Source organism: Barbus barbus (assembly GCF_936440315.1).
Source record: "Barbus barbus genome assembly, chromosome: 6".
Classification (NCBI taxonomy): domain Eukaryota; kingdom Metazoa; phylum Chordata; class Actinopteri; order Cypriniformes; family Cyprinidae; genus Barbus; species Barbus barbus.
Genome location: NC_136734.1, coordinates 31211154 through 31234774, shown reverse-complemented (window position 1 = coordinate 31234774; position 23621 = coordinate 31211154). Strand labels below are relative to the sequence as shown.

Sequence of the window (23621 nt, the reverse complement as noted above, 5' to 3'; positions counted from 1 at the left end):
ACAGACTTTCAAACTAGGGTACAGTGACCCCCGGGGGCCACAAGAGGGTGCTAAAGGGTTTGCAGAAAATTTGAGATAAAAGAAAATGAGTTTACAAAATTAATTTTCCGGGTTCTCAAAGTTAACATGTTAGATTGAAATATTTACTAGACATTTTTAATGCAATATATTTTTAACATGCTGTTCTGGAATGATATATGTTTGTGAAAAGAGCTTTACAAATAAATCTGAACTGAATGAAAATTTTCTCTTCTTTATATATCTAAAATTACTCCAATGATGGTTAGAAAAAATTGCAATGTCATCCAAATTTTAATTGGCTTTGGCTCCAGTGACCATGTAGAAGCCAATTAAATGATCATATTTGGGGGTCCTTGCCGTTAAATGCTCAAAGACCTCTGGTTTAAAATACAGCTTAAAGTGTTAAAGTGCTGTTGTGATGTTTGAAATGTTTTAACCTTTCAGATGTCACACGTATTCTCTCATCATTGGAAGAATTGAAGCGGTCATCTTTCTCTCTGAAATACTCCTCCACGCACTGCTCTTCAAAGTCATGTACCTTCTTCAGTTCATCTTCAGTAATGAAGAGCTCTGAGGGAGGAAGAGTTTTTTATCAGTCACTTTTTTGTAACATACCAGTGGAGTCCAAGTGTTTTCTGCTTAATTTCAAATTTTTCTTTTTATTTTAAAATGTTTCAACTGTTTTCATACCTTATTAATATGCAGTACGCATGCTGTTGTTGTTGTTATTATTATTATAAGGCACGCACAAAAGTTAATGATTTCGAACAGAAATGTCTCACTATTACAAAATAATCATGTTTGGCAAAAGATGGTATCAAAGAGAATCTTTAAGTCGACATGAGTTGGTTTCACTCTCATTAGCTGTATGATCTGAGAAAACAAAATGACTCCTGCTGTCATTTTGAGGCTTTCAGGATATTGCAACAACATTTTTTCACTCACTCAACCCATAGTCCCGCTCATCCTCATCATGTTTCCTCCAGCGACAGCAAAGGTGTTTGAGGACCATAGTTATGTGGCTGAAAATGATGAGAGGAGGAGGAAGGACAGGACGTTCATGGAAGGTCATGATCAGCTGGTACCTCTGGAACTTCCACACCTGGTTGGAGATGGACTTCACTTCAAAGAATGTGTTACTGTGAGAATAAAAGACAATATTAGCAACATACAAGATTTTTAAAGTCATCTCAGCCTCAAAAGGTGTGCTCATAGACCACCCACAGTCCGTTTGCTGACTATCTGATGCATAGCGATTTGCGACATAGCTGCAAAGCACTGAAAACAATTGCAAGTTACAATCAGATTGCCTGACTTAATAATGCCTTTAGTCAAAAGGCTGGTATTAGTAAGTAATAAGTAATATTTTGTCATTAAAAGATTTGTGGCCACCTTGTTTGTCAATTGTTTAGAAAACCACATACAATATAAATATTAATTCAACTTACTTAAAGACAGCAATGAGCAAATTAACCAGAAGGATGTTGGCCACCAGCAAGTAGCAGGCCATGATGGCGGGAATGATCCAAGCTCCGGTTTTGCAGGGTGGGAGAGACACGATGACTCCTTCCTCTGTGGTGATGTTCTGGCCACATGGAGCTGTTAAAATAACCATACAACTGAGCGTTGCCAAAATTGAAATGAACAAACAACTAGCAATTACCGTCACTTTAGAAAATAGACAATCTCTCCCTCCCTCTCTGACACATGCGCAAAAAAACCAAAGAACCAGTCAAAAGTGGGTTGTGGATAAAAACTGAATGGAAAGACTATATGCACCAAGTTGTGGAATTCAAATATATTAAAAATATATTCCATATGTAAAATTGCATCCCCAATATATTTAAACATATGCAATGTTTAAAATATATTGATATTGAATGTACAGCAGTCTTTTTGATGGTTGCTTGTAGCGCAGGTTAGAATGTATTGACAATACATCATACGTTTTTTCCAAATGGGATGGTTCAGTTGCTGTAGCTTTCAAGGAGAGGAAAGTCAGTCAGGTTCATATTAATTTACATATTTGTGAGTACATTTACTAGTTTCAGAATTTAAAATCACACTCAAAAGCCCAAAGTGAGAGAACTGAAGTAACATGGTTTATCTTAAATTCGCAATTAATCTTAGTTTTTTAGTTTTTAAATTCCAAATTTATTCTGCCAAAAACTCTGACAACTGAACCACGTGAAAAAAACTTTCATATTGATGAAAGGAGGCAAATGCATCTTGTTGTTAAAGGATGTACTGCGGACATATGAGATGGTCTTTCCAGAAACATTGAGCATTTGGAACTTATTTGAGGACACGCAAATGGGCACGTATGTTCATGCTTTATTAGATATGCATAACACGTAGGTTTTCCACCGGTAAGTTCATTTTACATTGTGAAATGAGAAGGAAATTACACTGACTGTGAAGTACCACCAGAGTAATGGGACGTCAGTCAGTGCTAGCTGGCTGTGGGAGGTTCATGATAGTGACTTTAGCCTTATCCAAGTTCCCAGTTTCCATGATAGGGGTTTCTAAAAAACTGCAAATGGGACCTTGACAATTTAGCTGGCATAGCACCTTGAACAATTGCCCCACCACGGAAACCTGGCCTTTAGCCTTGCAGTGACGTGCAGGGGTGTCACACACTCAATGACCACCAAGGGGGCGGAGATGAGGTGATGATATGACGGTGAAAGTATTATGGTTCTGTAACTGAGATAAATCTAGCAGAATTTATATATTGGAAATTGCCTATATGGGATGGACCACTGTTACGCCCAGTTCCTTGAGTGCGAATGTAATTTTCGACCAGCCAGAGTTTGTCATTCACTTTGTGCTGTAGCTTCCTACTATTCACATCTGAAACAAAGAACGAAAGCGTTATTTCAGCTCTCTTATCTTTGGGCCATCCATCTCTCAGCACACACAAACAAGCAATCGACAGTATGCAGACAACAAGCAAACACACTGCTTAATGAGAAAACACAAAGACACGCTTGCTTAAACAAACTCTACAGCATACACTTCATACACAAGTCCTCGTGGCTGATGCACTGCATGACTATGACTGCACTGATTTATTCCAGGCAACAAGATGTAATTATCAGAAATCTGACAAGAGAAAATAACATTACTGCTTCGAAACCTGGTGGATTACAGGGTAATATACAAGTCAAACATCTTTATTATTCATAATAACCTAGAAGTGGGTAGAATCATTCTTTCTGATCATAATTGCCACTATGAAATAAGCTTACCCTTTGTATGTATCTTTTTGACTGTCATCTGATTCTCTTTTTTCAGTCTCAGTGAACTAAACGGTTATGATACATGGTATAACATTTCAATATATAAATATTTTACTGTTCAAAAGTTTGGGGTGAATAAGATTTACATGAAAGCAATTAATGCATTTATTCAGCAAGGATGCAGCAAATTAAATAAATGCTACCGTATCATCAAAGAACAGTGAAAAAGATGTATCACGGTTTTCATGAAATATTAAGCATTAATGTTAATATAATGTTAAAAACATTGATAATGTTGCTTAATTAAGCATTATTATCAGTGGATTCAACATTGCTAATAAAAAGTAATATTTCTTGTTCACCAAATCAGCATATTAGAATAAAGGATCATGTGACACTGAAGACTGGAGTAATGGCTGGAAGATTCGGCTTTGACACAACACGAATAAATTACATTTTAATTATTACATTTATATTGTGATAGTATTTCACAAAAATACTCTTTTACTGCATTTTTGACCAGGTAAATGCAGCCTAAGTGAGCATAAGAGACTTCTTTCAAAAACATCAAAACATTTTATTGAAACGTTTAACTGTTAGTATCAAAAATGATATCAGAAGTACATTATACACCCCAGGGAAATCTTACTCCAATGCTACTTTATATAATTTTCAATTTTGTGCTCTAACACAATTATTCTCATCTGTGGGTCCACAGCAAACTTCCACGAGGGCTGCAAAATTATTATTTTTTATATATAATTAGCTTTAATATTAAAATATGGTTCAGTTAAAGCTCAGTTTCATCTTTGGCCCTGTGCATGAATAATACAACCAGATTCAATTCCACTATCATTATGCTTTGATACAATATCACAAATTCTAAAAGGTATATATCTCATCAAAATATACTGTAAATTTTTAAAATGAAATACTGTATGTTAGGAGTGTTTTTCTTATTCAATCTGTTGCTGATGCTTCTCCATCTGCAGTCTTAAAAATGAACACATAAGACCATTTTGAAAAAGCAGCATTGATCTATATCATCCTGTAATGACAATATAAGTGCAGCCATTTACAGAAAATGAGCCCATTTAAGAGCACACACACAAGTACATCTATATGTCACAAAATTTGATCCAAATTCTTTCAGCTGTTAAATGTGAAGCTTTCATCATAACTTTGGGAACTTTTATGCTATCAGAGAACAGCATTTGTTTATACAAGCTGAGCAGTAATGAGACGTAAAGTCTGCACTGTAAAAAAAAAATCCGTAAAATTTACGGTAAAAAAAACGGCAGCTGTGGTTGCCGGAATTCTACCATAAAAAAATAAAATTTTAACAACATTTTAGGTTTTACGGTTTTAACTTCAATTTACAGTTTTAAGTTTAATTACAATACCGTAATTTCATTAACTGATATAATGTTAATATACCAACCTATCGAAGTACTGAAATCTGTTTTGTACCTTTGTAATACACTGATAACCACCAAATGCAGGAGGTGATGAGAAAGTCACATGATGAACCAAAGCCCATCACAAGCAGCTTTTAAATATGAACATATATAGAAGGTGCACAGTGTCATTCACACAAGCACTAAACACCATCATGATGAGACTCATTAAACTGAAATATACAATAAACATTAATTTAACAACATTAGGCGTTTAATACATCCCTAATAAACATAACTGAAAAGAAAAAACTAAGAAATCATCAAAATCAAACGAAATTTGCAATGCAACGCAGGGAATTCTGGGAACGTCAGTTTATGGATTTTCCCTGTAAATTTGACAGGAACTTACCGTTAACCATTAAACAGGTTTTTACTGTAGCATTTTCACTGTTTTTTTACCGTTAAAATCACCATCATTTTTTACAGTGTGAGGTGCTGTGCTTGAGTGTGAAATCGAGTATACCCAAAATGCCCATGCCGGTACCCAAGGTAAATGTTAGTAATAAACCAGCCTTACGGTCGATTTGGTCAGCAAACACCTCTCCGTAGATCATCCAGTACGGCATGAAGAAGATGTTGCGTGCCAGCATCCAGGACGGGTCCTCGTTGGGATTGAGGATAGCCTGCCGCGCCACTCCGAAACTCATCAGCACCACCAACATGATGATCACAAAATACATCATGTCAATCATCTACGTTCACCCCGATGAAGGTGGAATGGAAGGGAATAAGACAGATAAAGAGCATTAGAAACCATTTTATCCATAAGACATTTTGCAATTATTAAAGTGCTCCATCAGTCTCCCTCACCATCTTGCCGATCATCATGACGTATGGACCCAGGTATTTGTTCACTCCAAAGATGTCAAGCAGTCTTATGTACCAATAGATGATATTGACACAGTAAATGACCCTCCCGTAGCTCATCAGCGGTGGGTCTTGCAGACGAAGCACCATCCCAATGGAGAAGATGAGGATGGCCATGAGGTCAGTGATGTTCCAGTACTCCTGCAACCACACTTTTACCTTCTGCAGGAGCTTCCCTGGCTCTGACATGAGGATCTGAGAGACAGGAGAAGTCAAAGCCTTCATGTTGGACAAATGACCTTTTCAAAATGGTTAACCAAAAACAATAATGTTGTGAAATATATGTACAATTTAAAATCACTGTTTTCTATTTTAATATATGGTGATATTTCAAGATGGATATATTGAGCAAAACCTTTCAAAACAAAACAAAAAAGTATTTGCATTTACTGATTTCCACAAGAGGGCAGTAACAGACTGTATATAGTTCACATTTTGGAGTTTCTAACTGAATAGCAGCTGTGTAGTTCTATGTAAATTTAATTATTAGAAATTGCTTATGAATAATAATTCACCTTTTCCCACATTTCAGGGATCGAAGGAAACAATTTGCTTTGCTCACTGAGTTCTAATGAAGTCTCACCTCTCTCATCTTCTCGATGCCATTGGTGAAAATGTAAGCAATAACAATCCACTCCTGAGAAGAGGGCCACAGGTCCATCTTCACCAGAACAATATAGTTGAAGAGCATCAAGTATCCTACATAAGCCAACTGTGGGAAGACACAGCATCATGATTAGAGGGGGAAAAACACTTTGGTCCGTTTCAGCTCAAACAATGAGAATACATCATCATTCTGACTGTGATTATTTAAGTTTTACTTACACAAAAGTTATTATACTTCTGAATTTAATTTTTTTTAATTCGATTTCTATTTCTATTTCATTTTCAATGCACTAATGTTCAAAAGTTTGGGTTCAGTAAGATTTTTTAAATTAATACTTTTATTTCAATAAATCAGCATATTCAAATGATTTCTGAAGGATCATATGACACTGAAGACTGAAGTAATAACTGCTGCAGATTCAGCGTTGCAATCACATTTTATATTCAAACAGAAAATAGTTATTTTAAATTGTAAAAATATTTCACAATATTACTGTTTTTAATGAATTTTTGATCCAATCAAAGCAGTCTTTGTAAGCATAAGACATTTCTTTCAAAAACATAAAAAAATCTTGCCAACTCCAAAACCTTTGAATGGTATTGAAATGGTATTGATTTAGTTTTTGAGTTTCTAGTTTCAGTATCTTTAGTATTAGTATTTTTCTTCCAGTTTTAATGTTTTTGGGCTACCAAAGTTAATGTGCTACTGGTATTATTTATATATGTTTAACAGCATTAAATTTCTTAACACAGTCTAGCAGTATTGCCATCTGGTAACCTGTTTGTGTTTAATGCAGGCAGGTTGTAAAGGTATACCCCCAGTTTCACAGACAAGTCTTAAGCCTAATCCTAGACTAAAATGTAAGTCTGAGCTGCTTCAACTGAAAGAAACTTGCACTGACCGATCTAAAAATATATCAGTGCCTTTGTTTTGTCTCAAGATGCACACCAGTAATGTTTTTTTCTAAGTACGTTCATAAAAGTTACTTAAATGTCCTAATTGAACTATGGCCTAATCCTGGTTTAGTCTAAGCCCCGTCTGTGAAAGCAGGCCTTTAAATTATATAACACACCATGTATCAAAAACTAAAACTAAAATTAATTATTGGTCATTTTTATTTTAGTTTAGTTTCAGTCATGAAAGCGTACGAGTTTAGTTGAGTTTTAGAGTTTCCAGTTAGAATTTGATTCAATTTTATATTAATAAAATAAAGTTTTTTCTTGCCCAATTTACACATGCATGTTGTCTTTCAAAATCAGTCATGAAAACATTGTCAGGCTGATATTTTCAAGGATCCAAGATTTAAATTTTAGGGACAGTACATCTTCTTTATACTTCCTCTGCTTTATTGCGCAGAGAAAGAATCCGTAACTACAGAAGATGTTGCAGAAAAAGAAACAGTTTTTTTTTCAGTTGGATCAACAAAAAAACATAGCACGGAGTTCTCACTGGTGTCTTAGGGTAATGCTCTTTCTTTCTTTTGCAACATTTTTTTGGTGAAAATGGTAGAAAGATTGACACTCTCTCTCACCAGCATATAACAGAAATACTGTTCGGTGTAAACATTACAATGTGACAGTATGATGGGAGAAAAAGACTACAGGCAACGAGAGAAAAAAGAGCGAGTAAATAATGAAGACACACAGCACACAGAGCAGAATTTTTCATCTTTAGGAGCCTGGAGATTTGTCAGATTCATGGCCTATATTTAAAACATAGATGAGGCTAAATAAAAAAAATCTAGCTGTTTTGATCTCTACTTGCCTGCATTTGAAAATTTTTCCCCCTGGACTTGATATGGAATCTATTCATATGGATTTCTTTGCAAGTGAAAAATTTCATTTCTCTGAAGAATTCACACACAAGGTATTTTGATGTTCGTATAGATTTGATATGCTAAACACATTGAACAATACTGTATGCCTTTTTATACTAAACAAGGGCACAGCTGGGGCTTTACCGTGTGAAACCAGAACTTGACGATAGGGGCGTTGTAAAACTCGTAAATTTTGCGACCCAATGGAATCAGTCGATGGCGGTTCTGAACCTCTTGCACCTGTTTCTTACGCGACGCTTCTGAACTGACGTTTCCCAGCATAGCCTGGGAAAAGTACAGAGGATAGAAAGAGGAGAAAGATAGAAAGCATTACTTTAACACACCATTTACATAGTGTGACTTCTCACCCAGAATTGCATGCAGCTGCAAAGCAATACTGAGCGCTGAGGAAGGTGAGATATTCACTATGAACTGGGCATTGATGATTCTGCTGGGAATGGTCGTGTGGAAAAAGAGAAAGAGTGTGTGCCATAGAGAGAGAGGAAGAAAGAAAAGAGGAATGAAAATGCCCAGTGTCATGGGTTATTTGCACACATCCTTAATCCAAGAGTGGGGAGCTTATCCCGTAAATGGAAAAATATGGTGCACTCTTGGACATCATGGCAGAATTGTATTGCAACAACTTTTCTGCTGTCGAAGCTGTTTGGTTGAGCTACAGTCTTGCACACTACACAGTGTCAGTCTAAATCCAATGAAAACAGTTTGTTCATTTCACAGCTTATGTTATGCACAGGAAGATCTAATTTTGACACAGGCATTTCAGTGTTGCATCAGAGAAAAATTATTGCAATAACAAGTGCACTTTAAGGAAGAGCATTCAGATAAATTGCAATACAATTGTCATCTTGTGTTGTAACCTCACATATCTACAGTATATTCATAGTGAAGTGAGGGGCAATGCTTCAGTTTTTGAAACTGTGTTGTATAAGATCAGGTAAACCCAGTCACGTTTTGGAAAATGTAGTCTTTCTCAGTTGTTTTGACTTTGTAAGTCTTGGACTACATTTTTAAACTAGTGTCTTGGGCTGACCTGTTTCTTTAGAGCAGTAGTTCTCAAACTGTAGAGGATTCCAAGTGGTCCACAAGTTGATTGGCTGATTTAAAAAAAACACACACACCTAAATAAATAACAATTTAACTGACAGAAAGCACTAACAATGACTGAATAATCGCAAAACAATTAATTACTGTAACTGGCATTTTAAACTGATCTTTTTGTTGTCTTAATGTAACATGTATATACTGTACACTACTGTTCAGAAGTTCAGAATATTTTTCGAATAAAATCTTTTATGCTCATCAAGGCTGCATTTATTTAAAAACAGTAATTTTAAAGTAACTGTTTTCTATTTTAATATATTGTAAAATGTAATTTATTCTTGAGATGGCCTTCAGTGTGTCATTATCCTTCAAGAAATCATATTAATATACTGATCTGGTGCATAAGAAACATTTATTATTATTCATTTTGAAAACAGTTGTGCTGCTTAATATATTTGTGGAAAGAATGATAAGTTTTTTCCAGGATTTTTTGATTTTTAAATAAATACTACTATTTTGAACATTCTTATTATGATATTATTATGAAATCTCTTTGCAGTCACTTCGATCAATTTAATGTTTCTTTCTGAAATAAAAGTATTAATTTCTTAGAAATAAAAATTACTGACCCCAAACTTTTGAAGAGTAATGTGACATTTCAAAGACATTTCAATGTTTTTGAAAGAAATCAACACTTACGATGCATTAAATTGATCAAACAATACTGATATTTAAACGTCACAAATGATTAATCTAATTTAATATGACTTCTTTATAATTCAAACTCTGTTAGTCCTGTGCAGCACTGAGAGCTTATGCATTCATTGCAGACTGTACTATTAATAAGAATAGTTTTTCCATTACCAAATTTACACATCAGACAAATCTCTTAATGAATATTTAACAAGTTTTTTTTTTTTTTTTTTTTTTTTTATTAAATGGAGTAATGGCTGAAAACAGGGATTTGCAGTTGCAGGTAACATTTTTATTTTAAAAATATAAGAAATCAACCATTTCAAACTACTGTAATATTTTATGATTGTACCTTGATCAAATAAATCGAATAAATGTTACAGTTCATTGGTGAACATAAAAAAAGTTAGTAATATAGTAGTTCAGTCTAACTTCTTTGTTAGCAAACACGGCTCATTTGACGTGATTAGCTAAACATAGCAGTATGAGTAATTTCAACACAATAACAAAATTATGGATCCGTAAATTGAGACAATTTCAAGATAAAGGGTAAAAGTTAAGGCTAATTTGTACACCAGTTGTTGTTTCCCCTATATCTGGGGCTTTTTAAGTGGTCCGCCACCTGAAACAGTTCAAGAGCCACTGCTTTAGAGCAACACTTGATAGTTCACAATGGAAGATTGAACAACAGTATCCGTGCAGTTTTATTGTAAAAGAAATAAGGCACTTCTGGTTCAACTTAAAAGTGAAGGTTGTCGTCATGGAAATGTCAGATCAAGGCTGCTAACATAATGCAAAACACGCCTTCAACATGCACAATGGTGTCGTAAATGCGTGAATGATAAAAACACAGGCAGCATTCAGTCACAGTACCGTACTTCAGATGAGACCCTCGCTAAAAGAAAAGAAACAGAGACGAGACAAGGACAGAGGCAGACGGAGACACGCTACAACTCCACACCCACGCATCTTCGCTTTGACAACGAGGAATGAAAAAAAAGGGTGTAGGGTGGGGAAGTCAGAAAAGCGGCAGGGTTGGTACGAATCTCTAAGAAGAGGAACCACGGACTCGAGGAACCACAACAAAATAAAGCCGGAAGCATATTTGAGAGGCCAAATTGGGGGCAGGACTTTCACAGAGCAGAGCAGATGTGCCTAAATGTGTGTGTACGTGTGTGTGTGTATGTGCGTTAGACTACAAGCTAAGAAACGAGGCTAAGGTGGATGCTCTCACCACGGAGTTGTACTGCGTCTCACAGTAAGATCTTACTGTGAACTCCATGTCTTCCTCCTCTTTCTCCTTAGCTTGTTTCTCAGGTTCATCCACATCCTTCTCCTGCAGGTAGGTGTCCTGATCCTGAGGCATATACGACATCTCGTCCTTATTTTTAAACTCAAGACTCAATATGGAGGGGGGCAGAAGAAGGCCTAAGATAACCTGGTGGACCAAACAAACAAACTGTTACTTTCCATTATTTAGTACTCAGTAGACCAGCTCCTGCTGTCACACAACGCTTGTGGTGATGAAATACCGGTCTCACTCTTTTTCTTGATACAATAGCACCTGTGAGACATGAAACACCAATATCACTACTGAGGTCTGAACCAAAGGAAGAAATAATTCATGCAGAAAGCAAGATAAATGCAAGGAGAAACCCTGCACAGCTTGTTTTTTAGGGACTGATGTATACAGTATGTCTGACAATGTGTCTAAAATTTGAAGCTTTATTCAAAAAAATGTTGCAAAAGTTTGGGGTTGGCTGCATTTATCTGCTCAAACAAACATACTGAAAGTAACAGTAATATTGCGGAACATTATTACAATTTAAAATAACCGTTTTCACTTATTTGTGTGATGGCAAAGCTGAATCTTAAGCAGCCATTATGTTGAGTGACCCTTCAGAAATAATTCTGTGCTGATTTGGTGTTCAAGAAACATTTCTTATTATCATCACGGTTGAAAACATTTGATCAGGAGCTGCAGCGCGAACAACACTGTATACTCTTTTCAACAGGTTTTGGATGGCTTCAGAGCGTTTTGATGGACTAGTCTGAGGTGATCATGTCAATTTTGTCCTTTCACATCCTGAAGTAGCAGTCTGCTACCTGTCCTTTTCAAAAGTGCTAAGAATAATATAGTTCCACTAGTCCACCATTGTGTGGGTCCATATCCCTTTGTATTTTTGTAACATTGTATATGCCAACATTTCCCATTTTAATGCTCTTTTATACAACAAATTTCTGTCCAGATTTGGATACCGCCTTCATTAAAAACAAGGTATTTTTTCCATAACTTAGTAAATTTAATTTTTATGCATAGTCAACCAGTTTGACAGCAAACATTCCTGTCATTTTGGTGTCTCTCGAGTAAGAAGGATAATTAGACTGGTGATTAAGAAACAGCAGTTGCTGGTCTCATATTGATGAGGACTTGGTAAATAGAACACAAATGGCCGATTCAGCTATGAAAATGCTCACTTTGGCAGGCAGTTTTACCAAATATATGCCAAATATAGACGGTATGTTGAATATATACCATATTTTATATAACAAAAAATATGAACCCAGAGCAAGCTCTCTTCAATGACTGATATCACTGTGTGTAAATCAATGAGACTACAATCTCAGCCATCTTTCTCCCGAATCTGACCTTTAGGCCAGAGTTCTTGCGCATACGCAGACGTCCCATCCACATGTCGGTGAGAAGCATCTGGCTACAGGTGTGGGCGATGAAGTCCCTGTGCTTGGCAGCTACTGCCAGCTGCAGACAGGTGGCATTGCTCCAGTTCTTCAGCTCGTACGTTAACAGCTTCATTGCCATCTGTTCATCCTGCTTATACGACTGATCGAGCAGCTCAACAGCCAGCTGACCAAACTCCCTTATGGATAAAAAAAAGAAAAAAGATGACATTTCTGTGCCATAGACACATTTATATGCACATAAACACACAAGATCACATCTACACAAAAAAAAACAATAGCTTGTTTTACGTGTAGAAGCAGGATAAGCTAGTCTCAAACATAATTACTAAAAGAAAATTCACATTAGGCTTTTATGAATTTTAGAGAAGTCTTTGTGGTCAGTCACTGGGCCTTTGATGGGATGCCAGTTTGGCACATAACAGATGGTCTCCCCAAACTTCCAGACCCAAGAGTTGTACACTCAACATCAATGGGAACAGGACATGCAGGTGAAATCCTTATCCAAATGCTCATCATTGAGGTAACTAGGTCATCATAACACATCTTTACATTCATACCTTGAGTTTTGATTGAGCTCTTGTGAAATGTCATCTACCATGTCGTTCTCTGATGCTTCGTGGGCCATTGCCTTACAGAGCTTACAGGCCACCAGAGCTTTAGCCATGGCCTCCTCTCCATGCTGCCAGAAGAACAGGGCCATCTTCTGCCGCTTCATCAGCACTGCCCAAACCATCAGCTCATGGAAAGGGAAAGAGAAGTGATTGATTTCTGGGTCATCCAGGTCAATGTCTACTTCCTCCTCTCGCTTCCTTGTGGTCTTCTGACGTCCTCGCCTAATGGGCATGTCATCCTGTATGATAGAGTAATTGATTTTTTTCCTTATAAAAATAACCACCACTGAGAATGTAAATTATAGGTACTTTATTGCCACGGTTTTCTCTATTCAGCAGTATTTATTGATTAAATGTAACAGCAACAACATTATTGTTATTAATTTATTTGTTAAAAATATAATTATTGCATTAATCTATCTGCCTATCTATATAGTAATTATATATTATATATACTTATTATTATAAACATATTAATATTAAAATAGCAAAATGAGACAATAAATTACATATAATTTATATCTTGAATCTAGGTATTAATAGTGAGAGGACCATTAAACACAAATTTAAGGTAATGGTAGGTAGTTACAGTATTTAAATTAGTTTTGTGAAAACATCTGAACATGCAATACAAGGAGCATTTCCATTGTGAACCTTCATTACTTGAACCTAAACCTCTAAATCAAAGGAGAGCTTAAAGAAAGCGTTTCAATGAAACTCAGTGGGGATTTTATTGGAAAGCAGTGGGATACATGAAATTAAGAAATAAATCTCACCTCCATTCCAAGCAGCTTCAGGGCTTTTGGCTACAACACACACAAAAACAAAAACATACAGAACAAAAATAACAAGACACGTTAGATTTGATTTATGCATTTTCCAAATCGTTTCACCATCCTTCTGGTACACATGTAAAAACATGGCATATTTAATGAGTAGATAGGATTCTTAATGCAATGCAATGATAAATTTAGAGCATCTCTCTGGTGGCACCACAGATGTCTGATCTATTTCAAGCCTATATGGCGGCATATGTAGAACGATGTATGTGCGTATCTGCATTTGAGATAAAATGTACTCACAATATTGAAGTGCACGAATAGATTCATGAATACACACTCTCAGATGCACATCATGTACTAGCAATCTACTATTACAGATAAAATGCTCCTGTGACATTGGTGTGATGGAGCAGCAATGTTTAATGTCCTCACACGCTCTGAAATTCATTCTTACAGTAAATGCCTGAGCCTTCAGAGGTGTTTAAAATGTCTGAGAAAATTAGTTATCATCCAGGTGTCAGTGGCTTGAGAATTTGTCTTGACTCCTGTTTACTCTGCATTGCTGAAGTGCCGCTATGTAGAAATTTTCTCTGCACGGTATATCTAGTTTGTGTTATATGCCATCTCTATGTGGCAACTCTGATGGGAAATATTTTATTCCTAGGTGGGTCATGCTGATAAAAAAACAAAAAAGGAGACAAACTTCCTTTGGAAAAATGTCTTAATTAATGGGAAACTGAGGGAATAATCTGCAAGTATATAAAAGCAAGTATAAAATTTTTATTGCTTTTAAAAATATTTCTATGGGTAATCACCCAACTACGAAAATGTTTTAATGGCATATTAAAATAATACTAATAAAAAATACAAGATTTTCATAATATTCATAATATTTTGAAAACTCATTAATAGGCATTTTACGAGAATAAAATCATAAAATTTTAGCTTTATTCATGGAATACTAATTTTATGACTACTTTATTCTCTTAACATTCCAAAATCATTCTTAAAATGTTATGAATATGTTCTAATAACATGACTATTTTAGTCATTCTATGCTGATTTGGCGCTCAAGAAACAATTTGTATTATCAACACAGTTGAAAACAGCTGTGCTGCTTAATTTTGTTACTGCTTTACATTTTTTAGGAACAGAAAGTTTTTAAGAGAATAGAAAGAACAAACAGCATTTTTATGAAAGAATATTTTTGGTATGTAAGTATTTACTGTTACTTTTAATCTATCCTTGCTAAATTATTATTATTATTTTTTTTGCAAAGCAAAGCAAAACAAAAAATAAAACAAAACCTTTCTGACACCAAACATCTGAAACTGATTTTCCACCTTTCAACCAAGGTGGTATGAAATTCATTTAAAAATCTGAATGTTGTAAACATGTCTCAGACATTTCTGTAGTGGATGGTGCTAACATGACATGTCTTTTTTCTTGTAATGTTGCAACTTCATTCTTGAAATCTCAGTACAATGCCCTTTAAGAGCTACATGTCATTTTTTGTTTCATAACATACTCTTTTGGGTCCAAAAAGGTTGTGATAGAGAGTCCGAAATCTCTTCCTGGTGTAATTGCAGCGATAGGCTCCGCCCATGAGGTATTCAATTACCAATCCGATGTCAATCAGGCTGATGCGGTAGTCAGGGGGCAGGTTACCCTGAAGACAAAAAGGTTACTCATGACAGCACTGTCCCTGTGCCAACAGTTCTGGCTATGAAAATACAAACAAACGGTAAGGTCAGAAACGACCCATGCGCTCAACTACATACACACCCATACGTTCTCACTCCACAAACACACCGACATATTGCTAGAAGGAATCAAGATATTTGAAGAAGATTGTCTGATTCACCTTGAGGTAGATCCAACTGAACCCTGGATATTCTTGCTTGGAAAGAACACACAAGGTCAGTGAGACAGAATCATCTTAAAGAGACAGACATCCCACTGAGACCAAGCAAGTCTAGAACCAGGGTTTGGTGCCATATTGAACTGATCGTAAAAAAACAATGAGCTTCTCTATAAAAAACAAAAACAACAGAGAGTCAAGAGCGTAGGAGAGAGAAAGGAGAAGAATGGAGTCCAATAATGGGCAGGACAAAGAAAGGGCAGGGGGAAGTGATAATAAACGATGCCTCAGTTGCTAATTTAATGATTTGACTCATCTTTACGTGTATGCCAATATTAGTGAGCTTTTCTAATTAGAGAATCCTTATCAGGGTGTTGAAATTGACACGAAGACCTAAGATTCCTCCTTTCATTAGATCTATGGGCCAAATCCCTTTTAGCAAAATTACATCCCGCATCCTACCTTCAGACTATGATAACTAGGCTCTGCTCTGGTTCTGCAATTACCAATGCAGAGCGACCACAGATCTTCTAAGCTGGACTAATTACTTCAACCTCAGCAAATGCCACAAAATGCTTCAACTGGCTGATCGGAATCACAGGTGAAGCTGCATTTCATTTGTGCAAGAAATGCTGTACTAGAATCAGTTGATGTGATGCCCATTTTAACATCATGTTGCTCTCCAGGGATGCAGACAAGGTTTGGGCCTTCAAACTACAAAAAAGTCTTTATTGGACAAAGAGAAGACTAGACCAAAAACCTCACGGTGTAGCAGAGTCTTTTACAAGTCGAAACTGTTATTACATAAAAGACACAAAAGTCATTACATAAAGACTGTGAAAAGCACCAGAGTGCAAAAAGAAGGCAACCGCGTTGCCCATTATGCCTTGAAAACGCACTTAGGAATAGTAATTAAGAAAAACACATGTGTGCCCTAAGGCGCAACAAACCCATTGTTCTGATACATTGTTCTGATGTTTTATAGTCTGAGAATCACTGAAACAAGCAAGAGAGGACACAGACAGAAAAAAAGCAACTAATTGGCCAAGTCTCTCTGTCGGGCTAAGATGAAAGAAAGACACCTTTGCTAAATGTGCAACAGAAATCTAAGACTAATCTACCACTTACACTCACATTCTGACATCCACTCACACACATGCACACACATGCATACAGACACACTCAGCTACATGCACAGTGACTTCTTACCTTTTTCACATCTCTGACAAGGTGGTACAAGGTGTTGGATGGACCATGCCTCTATTTAAGGCAAACAGAAACAAATATAACCTTTAACAATCAGTTACATCTAACCACAAATAATACTTGAAAAACAAATAAGACCATGTATTGTTGTTACCTAAAAGGGATTGTGTAAATGATGCCACAAATTTCATTTCTGGTTGAACTACCCCTTTATGAAGCTAAATCTACCTGCTATCACCTTTAAAAATACTATCCATGTAATTAAATGTTAAATGCTATATGTTTGGTCCTAAACCAGTTTACCACATGTACCATATAAACAATTGTTTGACAGTGCATATGCCTATTTTTTCACTATAGGTCATTATATATATTTAGAATAAATACATACATACATATACATATACCATTCAAAAGTTTGGGAATTTTTTAAAAATGTTTTTGAAAGCTGTGTCTTATACTCACCAAGGTTGCATTTATCTGATCAAAAATACAGTTATACTGTGAAATATTATCACAATTTAAAATACTGTTTTCTATTTTAAAATGTTATTTATTCTTGTTATTGCAAAGTCACATTACTACTGTTTGCAGTCCCACATGATTTTGATGTTAAAATAAATATTTCATATTATTATCAGTGTTGAAAACAGTAGTGCTGTGTAATATTTTTGTGGAAACTGTGATTGTATATTTTTTTTATTTACCTTGATGAATAAAACAGTATTTTTTTTTACACTTTTGAATGGTAGAGTATAAATGGGAAACAGATAGTACAGTGAGATCCAAAAGTCTGAGACCACACTGAAAAACTTTAAAATATTTAAAATATCATTCAAATCACCTGACATAGCTACATTACCGTATTATAGAGCTCTTCAAGTCTGGAGAGTGTCAGGAAGCGGTGCATGCTCACTCCATTCTCAATCAACAGCTTCACAAAGTCCACTCTGTCCAGCACCAGTGCATCCAGCATAGACTGCTCTAGAGAGCCCACCTAACCACACATAAACAAAGCTTACAGGTCCAGAACCCACACCACCAGTGCACAATAAAACAGACATACAGGTGCACAGCAATGAATTAATTTCATGAATTTTAATCTGGTGGAAATGCAGCCCACCATCATTAGCATCTACTGTGTATAATCAGAGTCAGAGTCACACAGAAGTGCTTCTCGTCCCCTCTGTAATCAATATCTCTGTATCTAAATGAATTACAGAGTTGGAGTGAGTGGATATTGCCTACAGGCCACTGCTGTCCATAAATGAAGATCTGGCTTCGAGCGATGTCAACTCTGTTCCAAGCCAAAGCCAGGCTCAGTTGATCTGGAGCTGATGCATTGGCCCCTGGACAGACAAGTAAAAGGGCACATAATTAAGGTTAGTTCATTTGCCTTAACCAAACCATCTTAAAAAGCCCTGGGGAATATGTTACGAGAGCATATACAATGATGGATGCGGTGCGTAACTAAATGCCTATTAAACATTACTAATTTTACAGTCTGATGTCTTCAAAATCATTTGCATGCTTAAACCCCCTCAACTCAACCATTGATTTACAAGCGCCTCTCCCAGTGGAGAATCCTAAGGAATCTCCGGCTCGCACATCATTACAATGCAAAGCGTTATGCTTGTTTAAAAAGCTGATTCTAGAGATAAATCACAGAGGAAAGCACTCTCCAGGGTCTCTGGTACTTGGCTCTGCTCCAGCTTCAAGCTAATAAACCTTCCCCCTGAGCAGCAGGACATTTGTCTTTACTTACTCTGGCCTGGTGCTTCTACATTTACTTTTATGAGGGTAATCTTTCCAGACACAGTTTATTAAATAGACACTTCCGTGACTTGTCTAGGTGTCGCCATGTATTAATCCATATTTGCATAATCTGCCCAACTCCGTCTATGGGTAGTTAAACCTAAAATACAGGTCTGTAATACTCGGAAATGGCCATGTGGGGCACCTTGCGCTTTTGAAGTTCATGATGTATTTAGTTACTGTATTGATGCCAGATGAAACAAGTCCTCAGCAACAGGAAGGCACTGTATCAGCAAAGATTGGTCACATAATCATGTATAATTAAGTCTCTGTGAATGAGCTTTAATTGCTGTTTTCTGTTGCTTTGAACTCTAACAGAGGTTAGCTTTATGTTCTCGCTTTAATTTCACACTACATCATAATAAATCCTGACACTTTCTGTATTTGTCAGCTATTCACATGTGTGTTCAATGAAAAATGTACTTTAAAATGCACAATAATAATCAATACTGGTGTAGTTATGTACTTCAGTGAATACAGAGGAGACAATCAAACATTTATTTAAACCTCATGAATTTTAGCTTTGGTTGAAAATGATACTGTATTTTTAATTTGATTTTTTCCCAACAAAAATCTGATAAAAATTAAACACTATATGAGCGAATCCCCACTGCAGACCCCTGTTGAAGACCCTGATTTAAACCAAAATGTTCATAGATACATTTGAGTATCCAAAAATGTACAAATATTACCTTTCAGAAGTGCTGTTAGAATGGCCAGATCAATGTCCTGGTGTCCCTCTGATCCCATCCGAAACACTGTTATCTGAGGAAGAGAAATATTGCATTATTGCTGGCATCACATGTTCGTAACAACTGTTTGAGTAAGATAGCATGATAAAAGCAAATCCAATCATAGTGATAACTGCTTTGTGTTTTGGCAATAGCAAAGAGAAATGACAAGAACAGAGCTAGAGGGATTTACAGAAATGCACTGCAAGCACCGCCATAACCGGAATTGCAGTTCTGTAATCACTGCAATGCTACATATGAAGGGCACCTTGCAGCACCATATGCATCGTGTGTGTTCAGAATTCCAGAACATATAGCGTACAGGCCATTAATCTAACGCCTGTCATTTGAACAATCCACCTTTCTTTCAGTAGCCATTTTCCATCTGTCTGGTATGGACTAATGAACTTATGCGTGGACGTGGGAGGATTGGTTCAGCCTAATGTCAATGGTGTTTTCATTTTCATCCCCTCAAGCCACCATGAAACGATGGCAGATTTAGGGTGTGTGTGAGTTTGAGGAGGGGTGGCAGCGGAATAAAGAATTGGAGCACTTCAGGGAGTTTAAATAACGGAACATATAATCCTTCAAAATATCTTATAGTTCAGAACTGATGCATAAAAGCAATGGTGCTATGCTTAGGTCTTGTGTGGTGTGCAATATGAAATCTTTTTGCTGCTGAAATTTAAGAGTAAATGGAATGTAATTGTATCGAACAAGCACTTCATGTCCTCTACAAAGAGTATGGTGACGGCCAATTACTGAAGTGACAGCTATTGATGACCCTGTGACTATGGAGGTGACCCAACTCTCTCTGTGTGTGTGTGATTGAGGCATGAGTGATATTGACCTTTACAATATGTCCCTGTACAGTATGTCTATTTAACCCTTACTGTTTGTCCTATAGAAAACAGCTATTTTGATCAATGTATTAATTTTCTTTTATATATATTTTTTTATAATACATGAAATACATTTTCTTTTTGCATGTGTGTGTGTAAACTGCAAAAAAAAAAAGGGGGGGGGGGGGTCAAGCCAAAAAGGAGAGAAAGGGAGGTTTGAAAAGACATGAAGTTGAATAAAACTGATCCAAACAATTAAAATCACTGGGGTCAAAAACAACACTATACCCCATTGAAAAAAAAAATTCAAGACAAAAAACTGAAAAAAGTGAGGTTAAATAAATCATGACAGAATTAATTTTTTTGGATGAACAATGCTTTTAAAGTCAACACACCACTCAAACACAGCAGGAGAGAGAATTAGACACTGTTACAGTAGTTCTTTTCAAAATTTCATATCCATATTGAGTACACAGCTGACCTATGGGACATGTCTGTGATTCATGAGCATGAAGTAGCTGAAAAGGACAGGTCAATAATGGATATTTAAATCATCTCCATGTGCCTCAGAGGCCGTTTTAACAACTAAAGCACCTATTCGCTACTGAAACTTTTAACCAGGTTATTCCTCTACTAATATTAAGCTATATTTGAAAGATGAGTAATATTCTGCAGACATTACAGAGATCTTGAAATCCACCTTGGCCAGGCTGTCATGTTTCAAATCAACCTCCATCATCTGAGTGCCAAAATGACTTCGGTGACTTCCGCCCCACTGCATTTACTCCAGTTATTGTGTGATTCTACTGTTTTGAGAGACTGGACACTGCAAACATTAACACCACCTTTCCACAATGGACCTCCAAGCATACACCTGCAAGCACAACTGCTCCATGGATGATGGCATTGCATTTGTAATCCTTATTGCACTTTGTTACCTAGACAACAAATCTGCATATATGTCAAACGGCTGATGTTTACTTCTTCTCAGAATTGATCACAGTCTTTCCCCAGACCCTAACAAACTTGCTGCAGTTAGACTAAGCAAATAACTCTGTCCTCCAAGACATCAGGAGCATCAGCCTCGAGGCAGTAAAGTTCCACAGTCATTTGTAATACCATGAGTGTATCACCAAATATCAGAGCAATCATTAAGTCTGCATTCAACGCCCCTGTTGAGGGGCTCATTAGCATCATTAATGACGAGACGGTCTAGGGAAGAGGTAAGACAGCTTGCAACCTGGTGCTGGAACAACAATCTCTCTATTAATGCTAGTAAAAAAGAGATGACTGTTTACTTCAGATGATCCAGAGCAGTTTATTACTCGCAGCGCATCAACCATGTGGCGGTGGAGATAACAGGCAACCTTAGGTTAATGGGTGTTCGCATTACCAACAAATTGTCATTGGCCCTGAACGCCTCTTCTTTGTTGAAAACAACACAACGGCACCTCAACATCCTAAAGGGGCGTTCACAATGACATTGATTAAATCATTGGAGGTTGCAGCGTCTTTCAACTGACTGTTGGTTGCTAATAACATTTCTTCTTAGTGGCAACTGTATGCAAGTATAATGTAGGTCTCTGCAGTAAAGTAATGGGAGTCACCAGATCGGGGTGTTTTTAGACCCTGATTGGCTGATGTCATAGTGACTGTAGGTTTAGGGGTGGGGTTAGGTCAGGAGGATCATTTTGATTGCATGATTTAGAAACACTCAGCAGTTTGAAAACATCCAGAAATTCAGAAAGGCCCACTTTTGTTCTGCAGAGACCTCAATCTCACTGTAAGAGGTGGAGGATGGCGTCTTTATTCACATTGGTAATCGCTGTGTCGCATCGCTGCTAATTTGCATACCGTTCAATGCTTGCAGTTGACCATGTCACGCTGTTGGAAAATTCTGCCAAACACAGCGTAAATTTCAGAAAAATGTGGGCATAACACAGTAAATATTGATTGGGGACTGTTCTTACATGGGCTGGAATGAACTGTGACATAGCAGAGAATTTTACCGGCCATTTGTGAAATCACACAATATGTGTTCGAGGCCAAATCCAGGCAAATGCTTCTCACAATCAACTGAAAAGCTTTGTTTGAAGTAAGCCTCAATTACATTATAAGTGAACAGATCTGTTCTATTCAAAAACACAGTCAGAGTGATTTAGATCAAATGTGTAAATTAAACAACGTTAAGCTACAGCTAGAATGCACTCATTTTAATATGAACATGACTTTTAAAATCTGAACAGATTTTCAAACACTAGGAACCATACACTTACAGACTTTGTAAATGATAATCTTTCACTAAACAACCGAGTGAGGAACTTTCAGTTCTGTCTACTACATGTGTTACTGTTGTTTCCTAAAGGAACTGTTTCTTTTTTATCCACTGCCAAGGGATGTGCTAAAAATTAATACTTTGATAGCAAATTAACTTTGCTAGTCTGAAGCTAAAAAGAAATCTAAGCCTGTGCCCAAAATAAACAACATAATTTTCTGCCAAATATGCCCAAAATTATTAGATTGGCTTATTATTAGATTATGACTTTTGGCAACTAGTATTCTTGTCTTAAATCAGTGCTCTTAGTGATGTAGAACAAGCTTATTTGGGAATGAGACTTGTTTAAAGTTTTGGCAAACATTTTCTCTGGTTACCAGTAGCATTTATAAAAAAAAATATTGTATTGTTGGGAAATTTCAGTTAAATTGTGTTAAAACTATCAAAACACACAGAGACTTGCATTAGAAAAGACCAAGAGCTTGTCTGAGAAATTCCACTCCAGGTAGGACTGCTTCAGTAAACTTTTCAAGTGGGGATAACAAACACTTTCAGGTGAAATAGAATGAAAATTAATCAGATTGTTTTGTCGCTGTACACAAACTTTAAGGAATATATAAAGGATATTCTGTTTTAAATACAACTATATGTATTGACATTATATTGATTAACAGCAATGTCACATTACTATAGAAAATAATACCAACTTGTCCCTCAGTTTGCAAACACTGAGGCAAAATGCACTTATACTGCACAACTTGAGTTTATATATGTTCTTGTTGATTGGAGGGTTTAAAACAGAACTGTGTGGGGTCTTAAATTCACTGAATTTATACCTCTTGCACTTGTTTTTCCTTGAGTTGAAAGTATTTTCTGTGATATCAACAACAACATTCTGTCGATAGAATTGTAAATATATTCTGGAATATTCCTTTAAGAGAGTAAGATCTGCAACTTCCCTTCCTTATTCCTCACCAGCCTCTGCAGGTGCATCAAAGAAAGCATACTGACCTGCTGCATAAGTGTC

The 23621-nt window shown here is 36.4% G+C and overlaps 1 protein-coding gene across 4 annotated transcripts in view; it reads right to left on the bottom strand.

Moving 5' to 3' along the window:
• Positions 1–23621, bottom strand: part of LOC306871647 (transient receptor potential cation channel subfamily M member 3-like) — a gene marked incomplete at its 5' end in the record, with an annotated part of 440831 nt that overhangs the window by 4074 nt on the left and 413136 nt on the right. For 2 of the 4 annotated variants that reach the window (XM_079419714.1, XM_079419716.1), the window contains 18 exons: positions 459–591; positions 967–1160; positions 1470–1620; positions 2767–2874; positions 5241–5415; positions 5534–5785; positions 6174–6302; positions 8158–8298; positions 11003–11206; positions 12419–12647; positions 13029–13321; positions 13859–13888; positions 15393–15533; positions 15729–15764; positions 16935–16985; positions 17794–17928; positions 18180–18280; positions 19439–19511. In XM_079419714.1, the coding sequence (XP_079275840.1) occupies positions 459–591; positions 967–1160; positions 1470–1620; positions 2767–2874; positions 5241–5415; positions 5534–5785; positions 6174–6302; positions 8158–8298; positions 11003–11206; positions 12419–12647; positions 13029–13321; positions 13859–13888; positions 15393–15533; positions 15729–15764; positions 16935–16985; positions 17794–17928; positions 18180–18280; positions 19439–19511 (2576 nt within the window). The remainder of the gene's footprint in view (positions 1–458; positions 592–966; positions 1161–1469; positions 1621–2766; positions 2875–5240; positions 5416–5533; positions 5786–6173; positions 6303–8157; positions 8299–11002; positions 11207–12418; positions 12648–13028; positions 13322–13858; positions 13889–15392; positions 15534–15728; positions 15765–16934; positions 16986–17793; positions 17929–18179; positions 18281–19438; positions 19512–23621) is intronic. The other 2 variants (XM_079419715.1, XM_079419717.1) reach the window with 2 other exon arrangements.